At 39.7% G+C, this 20,346-nt stretch overlaps 1 protein-coding gene across 1 annotated transcript in view; it reads left to right on the top strand.

The window, feature by feature from the left end:
- LOC115795402 (voltage-dependent R-type calcium channel subunit alpha-1E-like) overlaps positions 1–20,346 on the top strand; it is a 64,675-nt gene that overhangs the window by 15,676 nt on the left and 28,653 nt on the right. The window contains exons 5-12 of the mRNA XM_030751293.1: positions 13,131–13,234; positions 13,933–14,091; positions 17,372–17,562; positions 17,650–17,753; positions 17,858–17,973; positions 19,125–19,178; positions 19,778–19,858; positions 20,063–20,272. Coding sequence (XP_030607153.1) covers positions 13,131–13,234; positions 13,933–14,091; positions 17,372–17,562; positions 17,650–17,753; positions 17,858–17,973; positions 19,125–19,178; positions 19,778–19,858; positions 20,063–20,272 — 1,019 coding nt within the window. The remainder of the gene's footprint in view (positions 1–13,130; positions 13,235–13,932; positions 14,092–17,371; positions 17,563–17,649; positions 17,754–17,857; positions 17,974–19,124; positions 19,179–19,777; positions 19,859–20,062; positions 20,273–20,346) is intronic.

Below are 20,346 nucleotides of genomic sequence, written 5' to 3'. Positions count from 1 at the left end.
GCCATGGAATCCAGCTTTGACAACGGACATTTTCCGGGTGTTATTAAACTACTTTCTAATCAAGAAAACTTGATGAAACTTTAACAGTTTTAAGTTGAAACATAAAATTACACGTCCATATACCTTAAATTGATGTCCATGTGTGCCATCAGTGTTTTTGACATGTTAACTTCGTCGAGGTTTTTGCAAAACAATCGTTCAGTACGAAAGAACAACAACACACTCTACTGTTTTAAAGGAATGGGCAAGATTACTTCGATTATAGAGTTGGACTGTCAATTCCCTGTTATTTATCAGTCAGTGCATCTTTCACTATCATTTCTAGTTGCTTCTGTTGCTCACCTTGTACTTTGGGACCTGCTCACTTGGCATAGTTACGTTGGCCATCATCTTCGTTTGAAGTTGATGAATGTCATTGAATGGTCTCTGGTTTCCACTTCGCAGCTAGGCACTTCCTATGTGGACACCTATTAAGACTAGAACACCACTAGATAATGCCATTTACAATTGCATTCTCCATATTGTGAGTTACACCACCTAAAGCCCTTCTGCCTGCTTACATTGATCCCTGCAATTGAGTGGCGCTAGGGGTTGACTAAATAGGGACTAAAATGCTCTTTTGTTTTTGTTCAGTGACAGTCCTTTACACTTTACATGCTAACTGCCTGTTCCACCAGCTGTAGAAGGTGTTTTCTTAAAGTGAATGGCTTATCATTAGCACTGGCACTAAGCAGCAAATGCTTTTGGAATAAAAGTTTGCTCTAACTTGTAGCGGGAATTTTATCTTTCTCTCCAGGAGTCTGAACCTTAGTAAGTACTGTAATGCTGTGCTTGTATTTAACTGCTAATGCAAAGTGTTTTATAGTCATCAGTTGTGATTATGTGTCTGGTAATGGTTAGCTGGTGAATGCTAACCCATGCTAATATGGTATCTTCAATGGTATTTCCCCTGAGCACAGAGATCCTCTGCATCCACTTGTTTCATCTATAACTTTACATTTTTAAAGTACTTTTTTTGCTTGTTGAACTATGTTATTACTTAGAGCTAGTGAGGTGGGACATTTTCTCAGTTTCTCTATGTGTATGAATGTGATTGTTAAGTTTTAATCACAAATCACACATTTTAGTGAAGTAAGAGAGTAAAAAAAAAAAAAATGAACGCTGTTCTGCAATTAATTTTGACAGAATTCATTTTTACTTACAGGCGGTGGCCGGTGAACCAGAAGATTAATTTCAGACACCTATTGTCGAGTTACATTGGCGCTTTCATGCATGCGTTGCTGTTTGTGTCAACGTTTATTAACGCCTTCAGTTTAAAGGCTTTTAATCGCACCGTGCTGTACATCTGTCTGACATACAGTAAGCAATGGTCGACCGCTGGGCTGGTCTTCGATTGCTGTAGATATATCTGTTTTTCCTAAGCATGTACATCTTTACACTACATAGATCCACAAGAAAACACAACACAAAGAAAGTGTGTGTTTCCACTGCACAGTCAGGCTCTGCAGTCAGCAATAGGTGGGTGGATAAGTGGATTGGCAGTTGTGTCTAAAACCTGCTTTGGTTCGCCCCCAGGACCTCTGTGAATTAAATGTGAATGTAGTGCCGGAGATGTTATGCAAAAGCAGAGAAGGAGTGGATGGATGGAGAAGAAAGGAGATAGAAAACAAGCGGTAGGAAAAGGAAGATAAAAAGAAGACAGACTGAAGAAAAACACTGAGGGTCTTAATTTGTTCCCTATAAGACTGGCTTCAGTGAATTAATCATGCGGGAGTTGCCCATTGTTACCACTGTTATGCTGTTTATGGTTGAGTGTACATTATTCCACATTCAGGGAAGATTGCTGTTGGCATGTTGACATCTCATTTCAATCTGACACCCACATATATATATATATATATATATATATATATTTTTTTTTTTTTTTTTTTTTTTTTTCCTCAGTATTTCTTATTTGTCTCTCTGCCTCTTACATAAAAGGGACATCAGCATCACGTTTACAGACCAGTTAAGGCCGGCCTAAATGCTGAACAGCTGTGTTGCTGACTGAGTTCCACAGAATTTGCAAGGTTAAAGCATTCAGTCGGTTTGAATAATTTATTCTGAGCAGTACTCATTGCTTTCAAATTCTCTCATTAGGCATCTGTCAGAGTTTGCAACAAATTATTTGCTTTACGTTTTTCATTAAAAGACTGTCTGTTTAAAATAAACAAAGCACTGTCTGATTCAGGAGCTAGATGTCAGTTCAAAAACATATTTTTCTTTATCTTTTATAAGATATGACAGGCATGCAGGATAGTCTGCAACCTAAACCTTAGTACTACTAGACTCCCCCACTGATCTAAACACACTTGGACAAAGTCTAAAATGCGTAGTTTGATTTTACAATTTCAAGTTTCACAAATTCAGAAGTATCAAACATCTACAGACACAAACCATAATAGCAGCATCACTTCTCTGATGTCTGATGTCCCACAAGTCATTGTTTCAGCAGGAAAGAGTGAATTATGTGAGTTGGGTGTTCTATTATACTTGTAAACCTGTAACTACTGGAATCAGTTATAAGAAACCCGATGACCTCACTTGAAACTCCAGTGCTGGAGTTTGTGTAACAGTTTGAAAAAGTTCACGGCGGTTATCACTACCAGACCCAACTACAGTCCTTCTCTTCTGTACTTAATTTCACAGAATTACTGCAGATTTGTTTGAACCTGAAAAGGTGTGTCTTAAACACAGAGAGCTCCAACAACCAATTGTTGATTAATTGTTAACTCTTGCTGTTTTCAGTTACCTGTTATTATTACCTAAAGCCTGCTGGTAGTGATATAAGTGGTGTCAAAATTAGTTTAACTCAATTCCAACAACAACAATTTTATTGCTAGTCGTCCCTACAATTCTTTGATATTGCATGATCTCTGGTTTCTACATGTGTCTGCCCCCTTACAGAGGACTAATGTGTGTGAGGGAAAAAAATGTATAAACTTTTCTCTCTCCAGAGAGAGCTGGATAAAATGTCTAAAGTTTGAAAAATAAAATCGGAGGAGGTGGAGTTACAAGAAGTGATCTTGCCAGACTTTCAACTGATATTAGGCACAGCTGGCACAACAAACCAGAATCTTCGACAAGCATCCGGGCTCTCAAGTTGTATTGTGGGAAAAGTGAGTCAGACTAAATTATAGAAAGCACAATGCTGAGTCAGTGGAGTTCTCATTTACCTATGTACAGTACTGTACAATTTTGAAGGTACTAGTGTTTCAAATTCATTTGATGATATTTATTAGCGCTTGTACTTCTACGCCACTAGACTGCAATTCACAGGACCTTGTTTTTGTTCTTCTGTTTGTTGCTTTCCCATTAATGGGCTCATGACCCTGCAGATGTATCTTGTGAAGTGGCCGGCTGTTGGGCTGAAAAATGCCAGCTCAACCTCAACCAGCACGTGCAATAAAATAATCAGAAACCAGTCACAGGGATCCTTCTGCAGAACAAGACAATTCCATGTGATGCTTTTAGCAAATTTAGCTCATTATTCTTCTGTTTTAAAGAGGATCTGCATCCTTTCCCTAGAACAGTAATGTCTCATTGACCTGTAGTTTCAATTGTTATTATCTCACCTGTGCTCACACCAGCTATCACTGATCAGACATGTCGTGTTACTTTTAAGAATGAGGCATTTTATGTAGTTTTTGATTGAAGCTAAGCTTTAAATCATGTCACTTGCAGTGTGCACAAAGTTGTCAGTATACTTTGTGCAGCTAACAGATCTTCTGTGTTACCAAATCCAGTTGTGGCTGGAATTGGTAACGGACGACCTGGTTTCCTGCCACCTATCTGACACATTTTCTGATGGCACATATGCCGCTCCTCTCTCCTCGCTTGCACACACTCCAACGCTCTCGCTCTGGTGCCACAGCACAAGTAAGTCAGACTTAAAAGAAAACACACATGTGTCATAGAGGCCGACTGGGAATATAATCGAGGCCACTGGGCCAGCGCTGGCGGCATTCATTTCATTTCATATTAATGCATTGCTAGAAGCAAATCTGCTGGGACATTGAGCTCAATTAAAATCCCTAATCTGAGCAAAGAGTGTGTAGCAAAAAAGGACAACAGCTAGAACAACTTACCCACAATCCAATTTAAATCACTGGGATTCTTAAAATGGTCAATTATATCCTGCAGCAAACAGATTGGCACAGGTGGACGTGATGCTTTGATTAGCAGTGAAATGACTCTCAGATGAATTAGGCGTGCGTGTGTGTGCGTGACTGCTTATTGCTCCATTTCTGAGGTCACAGGTACAAATTGTTGTCAGTGAACCTGTTGCCCTCCTGTTGGTAGATTAATTCTGACAACTCCCTCGTCAGACGTAATGATATTGATCCCAGCTGTGCCTGCACTCATACCTCTCTGAGTGTGACACTTTGCTAAAATTGTTGCTCTTTAGACAGGATGAATAATACAGCTGGGTGGGAGTTGGGAGTGATTCATTATGCCATCTGGCACAAAGACAGACACACGGGAGTGAGACAAGTCATACATACATTCAGCGTCTCCCCCCCATCAGCCATCGTCTGCACACTGTCGCTGCTCAGTTCTCATCGAGAACAGTGAGCGCAACGATGCATGAAACAAAAAGATATTTTATAAGAAGCTCAAAAAATGCAGCCAGTGCAGGATCACTGCTGCCTCGTCCCGCTTTGTCTGTGCACTGAGTTCATTTGTTATTATTAAATTTACAGACAAGTGCCACAAAGGTAAAATAATAATCTTTATGCAAAGATTTCAATAGGTTGTTCCAAACAAAGTACTTCTTATGTCGGTATGAGCTGTTTCTAAATATTTACCCCAAATGGCACTCCTAATGTTCACTTGCAAAGTGACCTGTTTACAGTGAAGAATGAAATACTGGACATGTCTGACTTAAACAAAATATTAATATAAGAAAAATACTAATAAACTAATAAGGCTTTGAACAACATTTAGTACTATCATGATAAAAAGATAGTACACCCTCTTTAAATGCTAAGGCTTTATATATTAGGATTTAATGAAAATAATCTGGTCCTTAGCAGTTCTCAAAGTTGTGTAAATACAATCTAAGACAAACTGAGGAACTGAGAGGGTAAGTAGTAGCCAGGTGTTGCTAATCAAAGCACATGATTAACTGATTATCAGCAGGTGTGAGCAGTTTGCTGGTCTGGAGCATTCAGGTGTGTGTTAACACAATGCTGAGGAGGAAAGACATCAGCAATGACCTTAGAGAAATAATTGTTGCTGCCCATCAATCTGGGAAGGTTTATAAGGCCAAATGATTTGCAGTCCCTCATTCTAAAGTGAGAACGATTATTCACAAGTGGAAAACATTCAAGATGGCTGCCAATCTTGCCAGGAGTGGACATCTCAGTAAACTCACTCTCAAGGTCAGACCATGCAATGCTCAGAGAGACTACAACAAAACCTAAGGGCTACAGCTCAGACTCTACAGGCCTCAGTTAGCATGTTAAATGGGAGTAGAATTAGAAAAAGACTGAACACGTATGGCTTGTTTGGAAGGATTGTCAGAAAGTAGAAAGCCTCTTCTCTCTAAAAAGAACATGGCGGTGCTGCTTAGGTTTGCAAAGTTGCATCTGAACAGACCACGAGACGTCTGGAACAATGTTCTTGGCAGACAAGACAATTGGAGATGTTTGGCCATAACGCACAGCATCCCATTTGGAGAAAACCAAACAGCTCATAACTGTCAGCACGGTGGTGGAGGCATGATGATTTGGGCTTGTTTTGCAGCCAACAGGACCTGGGCACCTTGCAGTCATTGAATTGGCCTTGAGCTCCTCTGTATATTAAGTATTCTAGATATAAATGTGAGGCCATCTGACCAACAGCTACAGTTTGGCTAAAACTGCAAACAGGAAAGATTTCAAACTCCAAAATCAATGCGGGTAATACTGAAACACACATTGACTGTCTGACTTGCTAACTTTTATTTTTTTGGAAGCTACATTACAGTTTGTGGTTGCTTTTGTTTAGATGGCGCAAGCACCAAACACGGTACCGATGTTGTTATAACACAATAAGAGTTATTAAAACACCTATTTGAAATTCCTTTGCTATCAAAAAGAGAAAACAACAAACTCCTGGATGTTTTTGTACAGGAGCCCAGCTCAATTTAAAAAAGCAATTGGTGCATTTTTGCAAAAATTTCAAAGCATGGCTCATTCACTGAAGAGGCCTCCTGTACCTCCAATGACTAAATTAGATGGAGCATTTGTTCTCCAGAGTTGCCTTTGAGAGTTTTTTGGAACAGATTCAGTTTATTCACTTGTTGTTAAAAGGCTGTTATACACTCTCTAAAGCACAACTTTGATTAGGCATAAGTATAATTGTTAATATTTGACAAAATTATTTCTAATCTTATTCTGGACTGGTGACAAGGAAAATGAGTCTTATTGTCTCTTATCGATTAAGACCGGGATTTTAGGCTGTTACTGACTAAATCTGAGGATACTTTTCAGGTAAAACATCAAACAGTAGCTGAGGGCTTAAGGGTTAAATTTACACATAATAAATGTACCAACAACAGTCTAGTACTGGACACCTGGCGCCAACTTGGCTTGCTTGGTAATCTGATTTTATGTATGTGTGTGTTATGTGTGTTACATGGTTTGGTGTTGCATTTTTATCTCTACCCTCAAAACTTTGGGGCACACAAGTGTTTGCGGCTTTGTCACTAGCTTCCAAAACTAATTCAGGAATTAGGAGCAAAATCAAAGATCTCTGACAGCATCATGTGACTTGTGGCATTGAAGTGTAAATGAGGTGCTTCAGTGGGCTCAGGCTCTAATTTCACTGACATAACTGAATCAAATAAACAATAGCTTACTGTCCCAGGTGGGTTTTCTTTGGGAAAGCATACACTCAACCATTTATTCTGTGACTAATTGTGAATACATTTTATGTAATCATCCCATTTCAACAGAAGAGTATTAATGTTGCCATTAGACACATAGTTTATGTTTTTCCAGATTTAATTCAAAGTCATTAATTTGCTGATGCATTATGTTAATGTTGATTCAGCTGCGCATTGCCATCTGTGGAGCTGTGCTGAAATGGTAAGCAACGTGATGCTGCTGATTACTGTAGTTTTTGGTGGTGTTCTTCGTGTAGGTGGAGGTGTGTGGGAGAGGCTGCATTCTGTGCATGTAATGAATTCAGCCTCTCCAGAGCCAATGTGGTACAATACTGTGCAACAGTGCTTCACTTAAAGAGCCTCTGAGGAAGAGATTAGCCTCTCAGTGTGAACATGAACCCGCTTTTATATTGTCACAGAGTTGAGTCTTTAGAGTGCGCGTGTGCAGCTATTCCACCTCTTTTATTATCTTATTACATTACCAATAGCTGTGTTACATTGATGATAGTTTTCTGTTTCATTAATTCAAATGGGAATTTTCTATATTAGCAGGACAAGTTATTGATGTTTGAAACTATCCAACCAAGACAGCTCCATAAAACATTAAAACTTTAAGAAGAAATAATAATTATCTAATATTTTTTAAAATAAATGATTAAAAAAAAACCCTGTTTTCATTGTAAAAGTTAGATTGGGGCTAACCCTCTGGTATATCTAATTTCTCTTTGTCAGGAACCTCAACCTGCATTTAAAAAAAAAAAAAAAAGAATTTGGGGTTGAACCAAATATCAAATATATATGAAGACACTCTCCAGCCACTTCATTAGTTACACCTTGCTAATATCAGGCTGGACCCCCTTTTGCTTTCAGAACTGCCTTAAATTCTTCATGGCAAAGATTCAACAAGGTGCTGCAAACATTCTTTTGAGATTCTTTTGAGATTTTTTGATATTGACATGATAGCATCACATAGTTGCTTTGTTGGCTGCACATACATGATGTGACTCTCCCGTTCCACCACATCCCAAAGCTGTTCTAGTGGATTGAGATCTGGTGACTGTGGAGGCCATTTGAGTACAGTGAACTCATTGTCATGTTTAAGAAACCAGTTTGAAATCATTTGAGCTTTGTAACACGGTGTGCAGCCACAAGAGGATGGGTGCACTGTTGGACATGGTCAGCAACAACACTCAGGTAGGCTGTGGCGGTCAAAAGATGCTCAGTTGGTATTAAGGGGCCCAAAATAGGCCAAGAAAATATCCCCCCATCCACCTGTGATTCAAGGCAGGATGGATCCATGTTTACATGTTGTTTACGCCAAATTCTGACCCTACCACCCTAATGTCACAGCCAAAATCAAGACTCGTTAGACCAGGAGACATTTTTCCAATCTTATGTCGTCCAATTTTGGCGTGTCTGTGTGAATTGTATCCTCAGTTTCCTGTTCTTAGCTGATAGGAGTAGCACCCAGTGTGGTCTTCTGCTGCGTTCAGAGATGCTCTTCTGCATACCTTGGTTGTACCAAATGGGTTATTTGAGTTACTGTTGCATTTCTATCAGCTTAGAGCAGTTTGGCTGTTCTTCTCTGCCAACAAACTATTTTTGCCTAAAGAACTACTGCTCACTGGATATTTTCCTTTTTTCAGACCACTCTCTGTAAAACCTAGACATGGTTGTGTGGGAAAATCCCAGTAGATCAACAATTTTCTGAAATACCAGCCTGTCTGACACTAACAACCATGCCACGTTCAAAGTCACTTAAATCACCTTTCTTCCTCGTTCCAGTGTTCAGTTTGAACTTCAGCAGGTTTTCTTGACCTGGTCTACATGCCTAAGTGCATTTGGTTGCTGTCATGTGATTGGCTGATTAGATTTGCATTAACAAGCAATTGGACAGGTGTGTTCAACAAAGCCATGACACTGAAAGCTGCATGCTAAACACTGTTGGGCTGCATAAGTATTGATTGTTTTGGAAAATTCTAACAAATATGTTCTAAACCAAACATATGAAAATGACCCCTTTGCAGAGATGTTTCATATGCTACCACTACCACTAGCAGATTGAATGTTTGCTTTAATTTTGAGGGCGCCTCCACTGAATTGTTGTGCTCGAAATGCAGCCTTGAAGGTTCTGCACCCCTGCCTGCCTTTGTTCAGTGTGTTTGGTTTGAAGGCTATTTCCACAAACTCCCACTTCTGTTCTCCCGCTCTGTCTCAATGTCTCTCGCTGTGTCATCTCTTTGTCTGACACACTCACTTGCTTAATATGAACATGGTGGCTATAAAATCCAATCACTGCTAATAACTACACCCTATAATAGTGATTGTTTAGCATCCTCATTAGTGCCACGCATTAATGGAAAGGAAATAGCCTCTTTTCGTATCTATTACTTGCTGTCTTTATTATTTACTTTAATTTGGTCTAAAATTCCACCTCTGCTGGCTGGTCTGCTATTTCTACAGTATGGCGCAATAACAGTTACGTCCTTAATGCTTGAGACAATTCAGAAACCATGGAATGATGTCAGGCTTCTATACAGTTTAGCATATGCAGTAGTTTGATATACCTGTAATTACGTGCTATATAGCCTCTAATGATTGCAGAAGCATTAATCCAGAAATGCTATCTCGGTCCATTTCTTCCCTTTGCTTCTCGGACAACATGCAGGAATTTGTCCTGCAATATCTATTTATTGTCTCCCAGTATAAAGAGTGTTTTGTCCATGATTGTCCACATTCAAATTAGTTTACTTGTTTTAAGTTGTCTTAGTGGATCTGTTATTGTCCTTGCGATGACATGCCCAGAGTGGCAGCGCCAAAATTCTGATGTTGAGCAGATATCATGTTTATGATCTTAGTTTATATTGTGTAAGCATGTTATCATTTACCTGTTCACACAGAAAGGATGACATGAAATGCAGCTAAAGGTGAGGGAAATTAAGTTTTTTATTATTAGTTTTGAGGATATTTAGTTATAAATTCATACTGTGGGCTGCGTCTTTTTTTCTTTCTTTTTTTTTTTGTCCGAGCAGTTGAACACCTCATTCTGCAGATAAGGAGGGTCTAACAGGATGCTTATAGAATTGCATTATGGGAAATTCAGGTATTTTAGATGGCTAGTGGGAGCAGTTTACCCTCAGGGCTTTCTAGAAAATGTATATAGTTTCAGTTTTTGAGTTGCAATTTAGTTAGAATTAAGCATCAATACACTAAGGTTAGGAAAATATGGTTTGGGTTAAAATGCAGCCTCTTTAAACACACAGCAGAAAGCCGTGAGGGGAAACTACCCCTGTGGGCTTTTGTAGGCAGTTGCATCAGTTTGGAGAATTATTTTTTTAATGTCTTTCAAATCCATCCACTTTGTAGCAACTTGGTGACAAAACTGTTAAGCGCCCACTGTAATTCTACGATATATCGTATTAATAAACTTAGCACAAAAAGTAAGGAAATTAGTGTTTGGTTGATTATTTCGTTGTTGTAACAATGCTTCTTGGCAATAAATCTTATGCTGTTGGAAAGCCTGTTTATTTAAACGACCCACCTACTCATCTCTGCTGCTCAACCCGCAAATGCATTTTCCTTACAAGTGTGACACCATTTAAGGGGAAATAAACAGGCTTTCCAACTGTTCAAGATTTATCGCAAAGAAGCATTGTTACAACAAAGAAATAATCAACCAAACACAGTTTGGTTTGTATATTATTTGCAGTTAATATGCATTATTTGTGATTGGCTTGCATGCAGCATGTAGAAAAGCTCAGTTCTCATTAAATTGCTTGTTTTTAAAGGGGGAACTTTGATGTGAACGGTCATGTGTGTGCTGATCTCAGCAACATTTTTACCACCTTTAATGTAATGATCTTGCTTCAGCCTCTGCATCCATAATTTGTAGGAACTCTGGTTCCATCTATCTATACATTGTCTGCCTCTTATCCAATTCAGGGTCATGGAGAGGAGCTGGAGCCTATCCCAGCTCACGTGTACGGCAATTTAGAAACACCATTTAAACCAAACATGCATGACTTTGGGAAGAAGCGGGAGTGTGTGGAGAGAACCCATGCAGGCATGGGGAGAACATGCAAACTTCACACGGCCAGTGGATTTGAACCCAGGACCTTCTTGCTCTGAGAGGACGGTCCTAACCTCTGCAGCACCCAAAATTCCTTAATTCCTTAATTGCACGAATGCACTTAAGCTCACTCTCAAATATGCAGGCTGGTAGTAATATATATTATTTTTTTCCCCACCATTTTCACCCTTTCTTTGTGCTCAATGATCTCTCTTGTCTACAGCATGACAAAATGGCTTCTTCTTCCCTTTCTGATTTCTTAGTTTTTGTTTGTTTCTTTTTGCATATTTATGTATTTCAGATCATCAAGCAAATTTAATATTAGATAAAGATAACTAGAGTAAATATAAAATGTAGTTTTAAATGTTTGCTTCATTCATTAAGGGGAAATGTGGCCCTATGTGAAAAAGTAACTGCCCCCTAAACCTAATAACTGGTTGTGCCACCCTTGGCAGCAAGAACTGCGGTCAAGCATTAGTGATAACTGGCAATGAGGCTTTCACATCACTGTGGAGGAATTTTGGCCCACTCTTCTTTGCATAATTGTTTAAATTCAGCCACATCGGAGGGACTTTGAGCATGAACAGCCTGTTTAAGGTCACGCCAAAGCATCTCAATTGGATTTAAGTCCAGACTTTGACTAGGCCACTCCAAAACCTTTCTTTTCTTTTTTTTTTTTGAGCCACTCAGAGGTGGACTCGCTGGTGTGTTTCAGATCATAGCCCTGCTGCATAACCTAAGCCCTGTTGAGCTTCAGGGCACGAACTGATGACCGGACATTCTACTTGAGGATTTTCTGGTAGAGAGCAGAATTCACGGTTCCATCAATTACAACAAGTCGTCCACAGCACTGTAAATTCTATAAATGTGTTTTAGTTTGTAGATGGATGTAAACAGCAAAAAAATGCAATCATTGTTCACCACGTTCAGCGCGGACAGTTAACTTTTAGAAAAGGTTCTGAACATGGTGTTATGGACGGTGAGCTTTCAGCACTTATAAAGCGCTTTTTTAGATTCAATCGCATTAGTGTGCACATGGCCTCACTCATTCACTCTCTCACTTGGCCTCTCTCCCTCCCACTGCTTTCAGGAGAGATTCTGCGTGGGTTTACACTTGAGTTTCTGCCATGTGCTTTCTACCCCCTGCTTACACGAACACACACACACACACACACACACACACACACACACACACACACACACACACACACACACACACACACACACACACACACACTCCTCCACATTTCTCAGCACTGTCCAAAGATTTTATAAGTTTGTATATTTGTGTCTTCAGTGTGTGTGGAAACAAAGAGAGAGATGGTCAAATGTGGAAAAAAAAAAAAAAAGACAGTTTTCACAAATTAGCTGACCCGCTTGCCAGGAAGCACACTAATGTTTTAATTGATGTGGAAATTAGTTTTTATGTCACTATTATTGCAGCAATTTTGGAGCTATAGCTGTGTCATTACCGCTATTATTATAATGATAATAATAATAAAAAATAATAAAAAAATCTGCTTTTGCCGTTCCAGTAAGAAACATGCAGATGTGATTTCTGGTGCATGTTGGAGAGAGATTGCCTGTCGCCTGCTCCTGATGCTGTTTTTCAGTGTTTGTGTGTAGGTGGCGGGACATCAATGTGTGCGTGGGCAGATGTGAGTAGAGATGCCTGCCAGGTGTATATGGCTGTGCATTCTTTGTCTCTCGCCATGCAAGTGTGCTACACCAAATGGGAAATACTGTACCATTCACTTGCCTCACAGTTGTGGGGATGACAGCAAATCAGTTTAATATTTCCCTTTTTTTTTTTTCCCTTTTAAAATGAATGACTCATTTGCTGAAAGTGTCCTTCAGATGCATCCATTTGTGCCTTTTATCTATTTTTGTGCTCCATTTTTCAGACGTCACAGGAAAAAAAAACTAAAACGTTAATCTCAAGAAAGGAAAGAAGTTTTGTACCAGATTTAGCTGCTAATGGATGTTTTTATATGTCCCTGTTGCATAGTCTGTAATTTAACCCAAATGTCTCTCTCCTTTTTTAGGCCACCACAAATAATGATAGCTATTAATCCTTGAAAAATGTGCTGCCAAAGTTGCATTCCTACCATCAAGAATGTCTTTGAATCCAGTATAATGTGTGCCCACCAGGATCTTGGCAACTGCCGGTGCCCACATGAATATCCCAGTTGACCTTCGGACCCTGAGGGCTGTACGGGTGCTGAGACCTCTCAAACTCGTCTCCGGCATCCCGAGTGAGTCAGTTACTGACCTCTAACCACAAACACTGCGAGGTCAAACACACAAACGCAAGGACTGCCGTTTCAGAATGTGTTAATTAAGGAGAGTTTCATAATCTGTTTGAAAACAAAATTCAGGATCTCACTTGAGTATCATGTAAGTATTATATAGGTTGTTAGTTTCACTTCTTTAACTTCAGGAAGGTAAAGAGGCTTTTATTCAGGAAGCTGAACCCGCTGGTAAATTGACCTCATAGTACACACTAGTTGCTGGTCTGCTGCTGCAAAAATCTATTAGTTGAAAACTCAAATTTATAAGCTGCTTTGCACCACACATAAGGACTTATCAAGACAAGTAGAAATAGAGTAATTTTATGTATGTATGTACTGTAAAGTCTTGTGAATTAATTAATTTTTCCAGGAATAACATGATGCTGTCCTCAGTAAAGAGGAGTTATGAGCTACTAAATCTGGACTCATTATTTTCCTAAAGCTGGGGGAAGCATCGCTGTAAAACATAATCAAAAAACTTTTGTAATTCAGGTAATCTGAAAGTCAACTGGACTCGTGCATCTCCCTGGCCATTATTTTCAGGCTATAGAAAATCTAGCCTGTGACAGGCCAATCACAGTTCCTTTCAGACCAGATTCAACGAGTATTATAAAGTAGTTGTTATTCTTAGAGATGGTATCTATTTCTTTATCATCCTTCAGGCCTCCAGATTGTGCTGAAGTCCATCATGAAGGCCATGATCCCCCTGCTCCAGATCGGCCTCCTTTTGTTCTTCGCCATCCTCATGTTTGCCATCATTGGACTGGAGTTCTACAGCGGGAAGCTTCACCATACCTGCCTGCCATCAGACGACATTCTTGGTAAGATCTGTACTTACAGTTCTGTGCAAAAATCTCGAGCCACCCTTCATTTCTTTATATTTTGCATCCACAGAGTCAGATTTTCTTGCAATTTTTTAAAAAGTGGCTTTGAGCAGTAATTCTCCAGGCTTTGTGAAGGTTTTTCAAAGTTTTTCTTTGGCTGGTTTTCCACTCATTTTCAGTCCAGTCCTGACACCTGACCATTTTCAGAAGAAGAATGTTTTTTGGCTTGTTAAGCTGCTTAACACTGACCTGTGAATCATTCAAGCATAAAAAAGGCACCAGACCCAAGAGATAAACCAGTGTTGTGTCTACATACAACTTAGCAAGGAACCAACTTTAAGTGCTCTCTTTAGGAACTTTGTTACTAGTAGCTGGATTCAAAAACGCATCATTTATTTTAATTTCTTTAGTTGAATTTACAAAAAATTCCAATTTGAAAGCCATAAAATTGTATTTTCCCTAAGATTAAAAGCTATTAAAAGCAAAAAGCTATAAGCTGAAAATGTGGCACACCTTTGTGTGGTGTGTCTTTAAAAATGGAAAAGTAGAGGACAAAGGTAGAAGTATATCTGCAGCAGATGAACAGTATCTGAAAGTCATGTTCTTAAGAAATAGGAAAAAAAAAATCCATTAAAGACCTGACACAGGACCTGAGAGTTGATCCATCTACTGTTCGCCGAAGCCTCATCAAAAATGGTCTCAGTGGAAGGGTGGCTGTCAAGAAGCCATTCTTAAGGAAGGGAAACAAGGAGAAAAGGCTGAGGTATGCCAAATTGCACAAGAACTGGACTGAAGTGGCAACAGGTCTTACAGAGTGATGAATCCAATGTAGTCCAGCTAGAAAGTGTCTGATTGGCAACAGCTTCATTATTCAGCATGACAATGATCCCAAACACACTGCCAGTGCAGTAACAGCATCCCTGAATAGAAAAACAGACAATGGAACACTATCAGTCATGAATTGGCCCTCCCCAGAGCCCAGACCTCAACATTATTGAAGCAGTGTGAAGTTCATCTTGACAGAGAACAGAAAAAAAGGCAGCCGAACTCTACTTTTCCCCCCTTATATGCTGTATTTCTATGTATGTTTGCACATGTTTCAATAATAGCTATTTCCCATTTCCTAGCAAAACATAAAGAAAGGAGCGGTGGCTCAAGGCTTTTGCACAGCACTATACAGAACACTGACAGTTTCTTCTCAATGCTGTATGAAAGTAAAATGGTAGAAACATGGAAAAGCTTTCAGTTTAGTCACAATGTGTTTTACACACATATAAACACACACACACACACACACACACACACACACACACACACACACACACACACACACACACACACACACACACACACACACACACACACACACACACACAAAAACCACCTATTAAAATGCTTTTTCACTGTGGTGGTGATGTCCTTGCAGTTGTTCTCAGCACTCACAGAGTGATAACATTAAATCCAAAGACATCCACTTTCAAATTTAAAGGGAGAAAAATGTTGTTGCCATTGTAAACTTCATTGCATGATTTGGTATCATAAAATGATGATCAGTCCACAGGTAAATGACACCTTGAATGTATTATATTATCAGTTTAAGTGTATAAGGATCGATCGAGGCTTGAGCACCTCATAGAGCTCACCTAGTGCTATTATATCACCACTTAATTCAGAGGAATATTTTCAGGGTTTGTTTTGGATGACTTATAACTTACTGTGACTGATTTGCCAGGTAAACTAAATGTGTGATTTACTCATTGTTCTCTAACAGAGGGTGTGAACGTCTTTGTTTGAGAAACTGAGGCCTTCATAGATTACAGTAGCAGTGGGCTCAGAGGTATTATTAGAGTTGTTGCTGGCGGATTTAGCTACTGCTTAATTAGTCAACAACTACTCTGTAATCACATGCCACACCATAGCATTTACTGTCATCGCCCAACACGGCTCAGGGATGGATTGAGATATAAAATTTTAATATTATAGCTGTCACAGCATTCAGAGCAGGAGATATAAATTGCGCCATTGTTTCCACAAAATTTAAGGTTTAAAGAGATGTTTTCAAAGACATAAAAATACTCTATCTCAACTTAAAAAGTCCCTAAATTTACATTTTCACCTTCTCCCCTGACAAATTGATCAAACTAATGCATAAAAATATGCATCGTAAGGCTTGCTGCCTGTATCTCTGAGATTTAAACTAAGCAAAAACATTTTTTTAATCCTTCAGCAGTTTGACATCAGTACAGCTGTCCTGTGTTAGTGAGGGTCAGACATTACAGTGAGATAACAGAAAGCAAAAATGTATTTTCAGTGGAGGATAGCAAAGTGGGTAATTTATAGGTCAGTGATTGTTCTAATATTAAAAGGTCATTCTCTCACATCTAGACCTTAGAATGGCAAATATGCTGGAAACAACTAACCTGGATCTTCACTCTGTACAAAACCTAACTGTAAAAAGTATACAATGTGTAAAACAAGCAAGCTAAACATGCTATCAGTTTTGTCGGTGTTGCTAGACAGATTCTTATAATGCTTTTAAAGGTGCCAGACTGCCTCAAACTGGACTGTTTCCAGGATTTATGCTGAACTGAGATAACCGTCTGCTGGCTTCACCTTCCGCTCGAGTGGACCGATGCTTCTCTAATTTACACAGGAAAGCAAAAATAATTTCCCCAAATGTTCTTTAATTACTTCTTTAATAACCACTGCACATCACTAACTTGGTATTTGGCCTGGCTGCATGTTGAGACCCGTCCCGCTTTTTGTCAGGTTTGAGATCCAGATGTTACAGTGTTATGTAGTTAAAGTTGGGGTAGATAATAATTGCACGTAGAATCTTTGCCCCACATCTGCCAATCATCTGTGAATTTCCTGTGGTATCCCCTCTCATAGCTAGCGATGTCAGCAGTTCCAACTTTGAGCCCAGCGTACTCGTGACAGCTTCTTTAGCACTGCTGCTTGTTTTTGTTGCAGTGGAAATGTGGAGAAATTGATCCAGATTGGGTACTGGCACTGGTCTGTACCTCCACATCTCTTTTTTGTGGTAGAGCTGCACTTTAGACTGAAATCTTTTTCAGTTCAGTGGCTATATTGGTTCACATTTGTCCGCCACTTGAACATTGTCTTCTGCACTTTCATGCACACTTTCAGTTACCAGATGGTGGGGAAAAATCAATAGCAACCACAGGAAAGCTGCAGTAGACTGTGAATATCTGTGGTCATTATGTCTGTGCTTCAATAATCGGCGCACCACAGCATTTATGTTTTATATTTGTAGACAATGAGACTGTCGACTCATCAGAGCTGGCATTTGCATGTGGGGTGAGGAAGTGTCCAGAGAAGTATGACTGCAACGATACCTGGATCGGGCCCAATGACGGCATCACACAGTTCGACAACATCCTGTTTGCCGTTCTTACCGTCTTCCAGTGTATCACCATGGAGGGATGGACAGCTGTTCTCTATAATGTGAGCTGGAGTATTCAGCCTGAAAGCGAACCATTAAGTGCCGCAATGATGCTGAGTATTTAATAACATAAATATTATGGTTTTCAGACCAATGATGCCTTGGGTCCAACATGGAACTGGATGTACTTCATTCCTCTCATCATTATTGGCTCGTTCTTTGTTTTGAATCTAGTGCTGGGAGTCCTGTCTGGGTAAGTGTACCTCATATGTGTGTTTATATAGGCATTTCTTGTCTTAGCGTCTGTATTATGGGTTAAGAAAGTTGTTTCCATGCTTTTTTTTTTTTCTCCTTCAGAGAATTTGCCAAGGAGAGGGAGAGGGTGGAGAACCGGAGGGCCTTCATGAAACTACGTCGCCAGCAGCAGGTGGAACGAGAACTGAACGGCTACCGAGCCTGGATAGACAGGGCAGGTACTGGGCAGCAGAACAACTTTACATCTTTTATTACAGTGAGTGAGGAGGCAGGCTTTGGTGACTTACTCATGGATGTTTTGATGAGACGCACAGCTGTTGATGGACCAAAGAAAAAATGCTGAATCAATTTGTGATTTTTTTTTTTTTTCAAAATTTATTTATTTATTTCCGGTTGTGGGAGAGTTTCTATAACTGCTGTGCCTAAAATCAAGAACACACTTTGTGCTTTATTTCAGATTTACTTCTTAGGATTTTCCCATCTTTCCAAGTTATTGTAAATATCTTTAAACAAAGCCAGGAGTTACTATCTGGAAATATTCCACCACCCCCATCCCCCCACCCACCCACGTAGTTTTCCTTCACATCAGTTCTTTTGCTTTGCATAGTTGTTAAACAGAGAGAGAGTCAGACTACATATTCCCCCTTAGATTGGATTATCTTCTCATTGTTGCTTATGTTGATCACACATGTGCATGCACAAAAATGTTGAACTGTTCCTTTAATTGTCACTATTAATTTTGTGGTAGAAAATGAAATGCCCTGTGCAAACTGACACAGTGATTTCATTAAATTTCCCTTTGGTCCTGAAAAGCGATTGGTTTGCTACAGACACCTTCAGACTTTTGGATCCACAGCAGAGTAGCTGAGTTGAGTTGCACCAAACACACAGTGCTGTAATGGCAATCTACATTGCTAGTCTCCCACGCAAGCAGAGGGTGAGAAAAAGGTGATACTGACTCACTGACTTAAATTTATGTGTGTGTGTTTGTGTATAGGCACATGCGCTTTTGTGTGTGTTTACATGCATGCATGGGTGCGTGCGTGTGTGTGTGTGTGTGTGTGTGTGAGAGAGAGAGAGAGAGCGTTGCTGTGCATGTGCAGTCATGTGTGCATGGATGTGGGAGAGTGTGGGAAGAGGGGGAGAAAAGAGAGAGAGAGTGTGAGAGAGAAAAGGAGCTCTGTCTTTAAGAAGGTCACACTGGCCTCTCAAAGCTGCGTTTAGTTTGGTCCCAGGTCCTGCAACTGTTTGCAGACACACTGAACAGTATAACCCTGAAATGTACACTTCCATGTCTGTGGGTTTCAGTTGTGCCTTGATTTAAAAACAAATATGTCTGCATGTAACCTCCAGTTTAATTGTATTACAGAGGAGGTGATGCTCGCAGAGGAGAATAAAAGTTCAGGGAGATCACCGTTAGATGGTAAGTTCACACACTTTGCTTTTGTAATAATCTATAAACATATATCTATCTCCTGAAACCTATAAACAATACGACTACTCATACCTTAAGTGTGACTCAGTATTTTATGCATTTCGATAAAACCTGCAGGTAACCATCGCAACTGTGCTTATATTAATGTTATATCGAATCACCGTGTGGCCACTGTTTAAAAAATAGCTTATTGTTTTGGCAAGTGTCCGTGGATGTAAGCACATTCCTGAGCTTGATATAGAAAATGAAGAAAATATATTATAATTAAACTGTGAGGGTTTGCTGTTGGTGATTAAGCTGCTCACATAAAAATAATTGAAGTTACTTGATTAAAGCCTGGGCGATGAGGACAGATCAGACTTCTCCACTGCCCTTCTTGTTTCCTATATGTGTTAAAGCAGTCTTTTAATTAGTCGTGTTATAGAGGAAAGAAAACATGAGCAGCTGTTACTGTTATTTCATTTATTTAGTCCTTTATTGCTATAGCAGAAGTTATCATTTCACCTGGTGTTTTCATCTTCATTTCTCATGTAAAGTTTGCAAAGTTGAGGTTTGGGTAAAGTCGAATTTTTGTGGAACATTTTTAGTGTTGAAGAGATCGAGTAAGAAGACTGGCGCACGGCGAGGAGCACCGGGGGACGACAAGTATACAGACATGTCTACTGCCAGTGAGTGAAGTTCAGTGACTCACTGTCTTTACAGTAGGCTTCTTCCTGCTTTCTTTATAGGCTATCACCTGTGCCTGAGCTCTTTAGTTACTTATATACTGTACATTTCTCATGCATATGACTAACTAGAAAAATCCCCTGCCTCCCTCTTTTAAAAAAAAACTCTTTCCTTCTCGCTTCATATTCTCCCTCTTTCTCCTTCAGGCATGTCACGATCGAGGATGAATTTCCGCAGCGGCCGTCGGGGTCCAGCTGCCTACTTGCGACGTAAGGAGCGCATGCTACGCATCTCGATCCGCCGCATGGTGAAGACAGACACTTTCTACTTGATGGTGCTCAGTCTGGTGGCTCTCAACACCATCTGTGTGGCCATTGTCCACCACAACCAGCCTGACTGGCTAACCGTCTTCCTCTGTGGGTTTCATTCATGAATGCTGTGTTTTGTTTTGTTTTTTTAATAAAAAAAAAAGTAAAATCAGGTCATAAAA

This window comes from Archocentrus centrarchus, chromosome 17, assembly GCF_007364275.1.
Source record: "Archocentrus centrarchus isolate MPI-CPG fArcCen1 chromosome 17, fArcCen1, whole genome shotgun sequence".
In the NCBI taxonomy this organism is placed as follows: domain Eukaryota; kingdom Metazoa; phylum Chordata; class Actinopteri; order Cichliformes; family Cichlidae; genus Archocentrus; species Archocentrus centrarchus.
Note: the sequence above shows the minus strand (reverse complement) of the source record. Positions and strands in the feature narration are given on the sequence as shown.